Below are 7,201 nucleotides of genomic sequence, written 5' to 3' on the forward strand. Positions count from 1 at the left end.
GCAAACACCACCCGCTAGGCGAACAATATATCATACTCTTAATCATTTACAAAAGCACTAGAAGAAAATAAGTGCAGGTCCAACAACGTTATTAATGATAAAAATGCGAAATAGTCGCCAACCAAATCCATAATCGATTTATGAAAACCAACCAACGCTAAGATAAAAAAATCTCTGACCCACATCCCACTCTAAGACCATGGAGCATCTAACAGAATTGCATGAGTTTGAGTGTCGGGCATGTAAACCCAAAATAAAAGAAATAAATAGAAATAAACTAGATAAAGCTGAAATGACTGCCTCCACGAACAATGCGCTGGCTCACCTCAGCAACAGAATCCACTCACGAAGTCTTCAATTACCAGCCTCGTTCTCAACGACAGTATTTGCATGGACATGCAGGTAAGGAGTGAGTTATACATAAATATAACCCAGTAAGATCCTCGACCCACCACTTCAAATACCCCTGGAACAAGTGTTAGAAAATACAAACACACAACAGGCATAAAAATATTATGCACATGAATATATCATTATATAATAGCAACCAAGGTCCAAACCACTGTTTATCAAATATATTATATATCTCAACACAATTTACACAAAGAACCGTCATAAGTGGCAGTTAAAAAATTAGTCAACACTATGAATCCACGGCAACATACACAATGTGCCAAATATGTCAGGAAGCATACACAATGCTAAGGGAAGCATACACAATGCCCCAATATCATGGCTCATAGCTATATCACATCACAAAATAATTTATAAAGAGAGTTTTGGATTATTTGAAAATAAAGTATATGCGGTTGGCCTTAAGGACCACCGATTCTGCCAAGCACACGCTCGCCCCAACACATGGACCAGGCAGACAAAACATATTTTTAAAACGGGTTTTGAAAAGCAAGTACCCAAAGCTTAAGGTCTCACTTACCTCAAATTCACAATTCAAGCCTACTTCCCAATAAATTTGCGTTCTCGAGTCTCCGGATTGCCTCAAACTACACAAAAACGGATTTAGAATGGTCAAAACCCTTAGGGTAAACCACTTCTATATTTTTAGAGGCTTAAACGGTTAAAGTCAAATTTTAAAGGACGAAAACGCCCTCTGGTCAATGTGTTCAAAACCCGACAATACTTATGTTTTCGGAAAGGCCTTAACGAGAGGATTCCAACGATATATAGAAGTCTAAAATCTGACGCTATTTGGCCTTTCAAATCAATGATTTTGGTTGAAGAACCCTAGAGCTAAACTTTCTCAATTCCTTAAAATATCCCCATGTTTTCACCATAAAGATTCGCCCATAATTATGTAATAAACTTAAATAAAAGATTAGAGTCATTACCTTATGATTTGGGATGAAAGTTCTTGTTTTTATCCTCTCTTTTCATTTTTTTTTCTCCCTTTCTTTTCCTGTGTCCCACTGGTTTTTTTTCTCCTTCTGTTGGCACGTTCCCCCCCCCCCCCCCCCTTTTTTTTTTCTTTTTTTCCTTTTCCTTTTCCGGCTTGGCCCACTAAATTGCTTCTTTTTCTATTTTCTCTTTAATTATAATTACGAATTTCTTTTCTTTTAAATTCCTTTTAGCTAAAATTACCAACTAAACCCTTATTTAAAAATTGGGTTATTACATTCTCCACCACTTAAAATAACGTTCGTCCTCGAACGGATCTAGATCATACCTTTCGCGTCAAATAATTGAGGATATTTATCTCGCATATCCATCTCAGACTCCTAAGTAGCCTCCTCGGTGGGATGATTACGCCACAACACTTTGACTGAAGCTACCTTCTTCGACCTCAATTGTCGCACTTGCCTATCAAGAATAGATATCGGACACTCCTCATAAGTCAAATTTTCATCGAGCTCCACATCCTCTGGTTGAATCTTATGGCTATCATCACCAACATATCGCCTTAGCATAGACACATGAAATACAGGATGAATAGCAGACAATCTCAGAGGTAAAGCAAGTCTATATGTCACCCACCCAATTCGATCCAAAATCTCATAAGGACCAATGTACCTAGGACTTAACTTACCTTTCCAACCGAATCTCATAACTCCTTTCATAGGGGATACTTTTAGAAAGACTTTTTCCCTCTTCATGATCTCCATATCACATACTTTCTTATTTGCATAGGACTTTTGTCTGCTTTGTGCTGTCCGAAGCCGTTCTCGTATCAATGCAACTTTTTCCAAGGCTTGCTGAACCAGATCCGGACCTAATAGTTGTGCTTCGCCCGGTTTGAACCATCCAACTGGTGAACGACACCTGTGACTATATAGAGCCTCAAACGACGCCATATGTATACTCGATTGGTAGCTGTTATTATAAGCAAACTCTGCCAAATGCAACTGATCATCCCAATGACCACCAAAATCAATTGCGCAAGCTCTAAGCATGTCCTCTAAAATCTGAATAACTCGCTCAGACTGTCCATCAGTTTGTGGATGAAAAGCTGTACTCAACTCGACCTGTGAACCCAACGACTTTTGAAAAGACTTCCAAAACTCAGCAGTAAATTGTGCACATCGATCAGATATTATAGAAATAGGCACACCATGAAGTCGTACTATTTCACGGAGGTAAATATTTGCTAACTGCTCTACGGTATGAGTAACCCGAACTGGTATAAAATGAGCGGATTTAGTGAGTCTATCCACAATCACCCAGACTGAATCATGTTTCTTGAAAGTATTCGGCAAACCAACTACGAAATCCATCGTAATCCTTTCCCACTTCCACTCTGGGATAATCAAGTTTTGCATTACTCCGCCAGGTTTTTGATGTTCATATTTTACCTGCTGACAATTGAAGCAACTTGTCACATGTTTGAAAATATCAACCTTCATACCTTTCCACCAATATAATCCACGCAAGTCTTGGTACATTTTCGTAGCACCTGGGTGGATGGAGTATCGCGAGCTATGAGCCTCTTCAAGAATTAGTTGCTTCATATTACCCACCATAGGAATACACAGTCTACCATGACAACGTAACACGCCTTCACCATCAATAAAGAATGACTTAACGCTCCCGTTTTGCACTCGATCTTGCAGTCTAGCAAGACGAGGATCTTCATATTGGCAAGCCTTGACCTGCCCCACTAAGGACGATTGTGCTATCATAACTGCAAGTAACCTGCCCTGTACTGTATGATCAATCCGAACTCCGCGGTTGGCTAATGCCTGAATATCCTTAACCATAGGTCGTTCTTCAGCAGTAAATCGGGCCAAGCTGCCTATAGACTTTCTACTCAAGGCGTCTGCCACCACATTTGCCTTACCAGGATGATACAAAATAGTAAGATCATAATCTTTAAGTAACTCTAACCACCGTTGCTGTCTCAAATTCAGATCTCTTTACTTGAATATGTATTGCAAACTCTTGTGATCAGTATAGATTTCACACGGCTCGCCATAAAGATAGTGACGCCAGATCTTGAGTGCAAATACAACTGCTGCCAATTCTAAGTCATGAGTTGGATAATTCTTCTCATGTTTCTTTAGCTGTCGAGACACATAAGCTACCATTTTACCATTCTGCATCAAGACACAACCCAACCCGACTCGAGATGCATCACAATAAATGGTGAAACCACCCTCATCAGTAGGTAAGGTCAAAATCGGAGTCGTAGTCAATGCAGTCTTTAATTTCTGAAAGCTTTTTGAACATTCATCTGACCACTGGAATACCACACCTTTCTGAGTTAAACGTGTCAATGGAGCAGCTATCTTCGAGAAACCCTCCACAAACCTTCTGTAATATCCAGCTAGTCCCATGAAGCTGCGTATCTCTGTGGGACTAGTGGGTTGAGGCCAATCTCGAACTGCTTCAATTTTCTTTGGATCAACTTGGATCCCATCTCGGGACACCACGTGTCCTAAAAAGGAAACTGTGGTCAACCAGAACTCACATTTTGAGAAATTGGCATAAAGCTTTCGTTCCTTAAGTATTTGTAGCACAATTCTCAAGTGTTGTCCATGCTCAGCCTCACTCCGAGAGTAGACCAAAATATCATCAATGAACACAATCACAAAATGGTTTAAGTATGGCTTGAATACCCTGTTCATGAGGTCCATAAATGCTGCGGGGGCATTAGTCAGCCCGAATGACATCACCAAAAATTTGAAGTGCCCATATCTTGTCCGAAAAGCTGTCTTGGAGATGTCCTCAGTCTTGATTCTCAGCTGATGATAACCTGATCTCAAGTCGATTTTGGAAAAATGAGTAGCACCCTGCAGTTGATCAAACAAATCATCAATACGAGGCAATGGGTACTTATTCTTGATAGTCGCCTTGTTCAGTTGCCTGTAGTCAATGCACATTCTCATCGTGCCATCTTTCTTCTTCACAAATAACACAGGTGCACCGCAAGGAGATACACTAGGCCTAACGAACCCCTTATCAAGTAGCTCTTGAAGTTGAGCCTTCAGTTCTTTCAACTCAGCTGGAGCCATACGATATGGAGGAATAGAGATAGGTTGAGTCCCTGGAACTAAATCAATGCTGAACTCAATTTCTCTCATCGGGGGTAGGCCGGGTAAATTTTCAGGAAAAACATCCGCAAATTCGCGAACAACAGGAACACTATCAATAGTAACATTCTCCGCTCGAATGTCATGAACGGTGGCAGTAAAACCCAAACACCCATGATTAATCATTCGGCGTGCCTTTACATAAGATATTATTTTTCCGTGAGTCACAGGAGTCATGCCTTTCCACACTAAAGTTTCTCTAGGAAAATTAAAACGTATAAGCTTAGCATAGCAATCAACCGATGCATAAAATGATGCCAACCAATCCATGCCCATAATCACATCGAAAGCGGACATCGGTAACACACATATATCAGCTACGGTGTCCCTGCCCTGAACAGATATCACACAATCTCTATAAACTCTATCCACTAATATACTCCCCCCACTGGGGTTTCTACCATATACGGCACATTAATAAACTCAGCTCCCCGTTATAAGAATATAGCAAAAGAAGGAGATACATACGAATACGTAGAACCGGGATCAATAAGAGCATATGCACCATGAGAACCAATAGTAATAATACTTGTGACTACTGCATTAGATGCCTCAACATCCTGTCTGGTCATAGCAAAGAATCTCGGCGGTCCACTCCCTCCCTGAGCAACCTGTGCACCCTGTCGACCCTATCCACGAGCACCTTGTGGAGCGGTCCTAGCTGGCTGAATCTGACCCTGTGTAGTTGTAGTAGTTCCCTGCGGCTGTGTAGTAGCTCGACTAGCACTAGAATTTCCTTTAGGACAGTATTTAGCAATATGCCCCTTTTCACCACAAGTAAAACAAGCCCCATCTTCCCCAAAGCAACGACCACTGTGATTTCTACCACAGTTAGAACACCTCGGATGATAACCTGACTGATATGAGCTATTACCCTTCCTCTGCATCTGCCGTTGGCCTTGTCTAGTGGAATAACCACTAGAAGATTGCACCACTGATTCTGACTGAGTAGATCTGGACTGCCCACGATAAAAACCACTCTTGTCCCTAGATGGAGCACCACTAAATCCACCTGTGTTACGTGGCTTTTTGCTTTCACGCTCAACTTTATCCATCTCTAGTTAAGACTCGTAATGGAGAGCAGTGTCAACTATATCTAAATAGGTACCATATCGCACATCTCGTACCACAGGACCACGATAGCGAAGCTCGAGTCCATCCACAAATCATCTCACCTTCTCTCTCGGATCCTCTACCAAATAAGGTACATACCTGGATAAATCTGTAAACTTGGCCTCATATTCTGTAACGGTCATAATTCCCTGCCGCAGATTATTGAACTGACGTCTCATGTCATCTTGCTTGCTTAATGGAATAAACCTATCCTTAAACAGTGCTAAAAATTCTGACCAAGTAATAGGTGGTAACCCTGCTTGTCTACCTCTTTGAATCGAAATCCACCAAGACTCTGCAGACCCTGAGAATAAGAAAGTGGGAAATTCCACACCACGAGTCTCCTTCAGCCCCAACGTAGTCAATATCTCTTCACAACGATCAATGAACTTCTGAGGTTTAATAGAAGTAGGTGAAGCATCAAACTATGGTGGCTTAAGATCCATGAAATTTTTATACTCCCTAGATTGCCCTGTAGACTGGACAACCTGTTGAGGGGCCAACTGAGGTGTCTGATTAGCTGCAACATTCAACTGAACTTGAGCTTGTGCTTGTGAAGTAGCCTGAGGACCTGGAATTCCACCATGATTATGTGCCAATGCCTCCAACACATTCAATAATCTGGTCACCACATCTGCGGGCATAGCAATAGTAGGGGCGGCAGCTGGTGCCGGTGGAGTGTTCTGAACCACTTATTCCTGCACTTGCTCTGACGCAACTCGGGGCTGACCCCCATTCACAACTTCAGGCTGAGGAGTAGCCTGAGTCCTAGTCTGAGCTCTAGTCTGATGAGCTCTAGCTTGTCTACCACCGCGGGTAGCACTCTGTCCAGCCCCACGTTTACCAGATGAAGATGCGCGTTTCTTAGCCATCTGCTAAATAAATATTACAAGGTTAAACTTGATTCAACTCACGCACGAACAAGGAACGAAAGAAGGTAAAACTTCCTAGATGTCCAGTAGCCTCAAGGTCATAAGATGGGCGCCTACATACCCATGAACAAGATTCTACTAAACACTGCTCCATGACCTGGGACTTAAAGCCTAGGCTCTGATACAAATTTTGTCAGGTCCCAAAATACCCGCTAGATGTGATTGGCACCCAGCAAACACCACCCGCCAGGCGAACCATATATCATACTCTTAATCATTTACAAAAGCACTAGAAGAAAATAAGTGCAGGTCCAACAACGTTATTAATGATAAAAATGCGAAATAGTCGCCAACCAAATCCATAATCGATTGATGAAAACCAACCAATGCTAAGATAAAAATAATCTCTAGCACACATCCCACGCTAAGACCATGGAGCATCTAACAGAGTTACATAAGTTTGAGTGTCGGGCATGTAAACCCAAAATAAAAGAAATAACTAGAAATAAACTAGATAAAGCTGAAATGGCTGCCTCCACGAACAATGCGCTGGCTCACCTCAGCAACAACATCCACTCACGAAGTCTTCAATTACCAGCCTCGTTCTCAATGACAGTATCTGCATGGACATGCAGGTAAGGAGTGAGTTATACATAAATATAACCCAGTAAGATG

The 7,201-nt window shown here is 41.7% G+C and overlaps 1 protein-coding gene across 1 annotated transcript; it reads right to left on the reverse strand.

Annotated features, from left to right (window-relative positions):
- Positions 1-5,707: 5,707 nt before the first annotated feature.
- LOC132607759 (uncharacterized) lies at positions 5,708-6,526 on the reverse strand. Its single transcript, XM_060321841.1, has 3 exons — positions 6,385-6,526; positions 6,143-6,225; positions 5,708-6,046 (listed from the first exon to the last, which is right to left on the reverse strand). The coding sequence occupies exons 1-3, from the start codon at positions 6,524-6,526 to the stop codon at positions 5,708-5,710; spliced, it is 564 nt and encodes a 187-aa protein (XP_060177824.1).
- Positions 6,527-7,201: the final 675 nt, after the last annotated feature.

This window comes from Lycium barbarum, chromosome 8, assembly GCF_019175385.1.
Source record: "Lycium barbarum isolate Lr01 chromosome 8, ASM1917538v2, whole genome shotgun sequence".
Lineage (NCBI taxonomy): Eukaryota > Viridiplantae > Streptophyta > Magnoliopsida > Solanales > Solanaceae > Lycium > Lycium barbarum.

Bases quoted from the DNA above. Each gene is read 5' to 3' on its own strand.
- LOC132607759 (XM_060321841.1), bottom strand. From the start codon at position 6,526: ATGGCTAAGAAACGCGCATCTTCATCTGGTAAACGTGGGGCTGGACAG. The intron at 6,226-6,384 runs GTCAGCCCCGAG...GTGGAATTCCAG, and splicing joins GCCTGAAGTTGTGAATGGGG to GTCCTCAGGCTACTTCACAA. The intron at 6,047-6,142 runs GTTGTCCAGTCT...ATTAAACCTCAG, and splicing joins CTCAGTTGGCCCCTCAACAG to AAGTTCATTGATCGTTGTGA.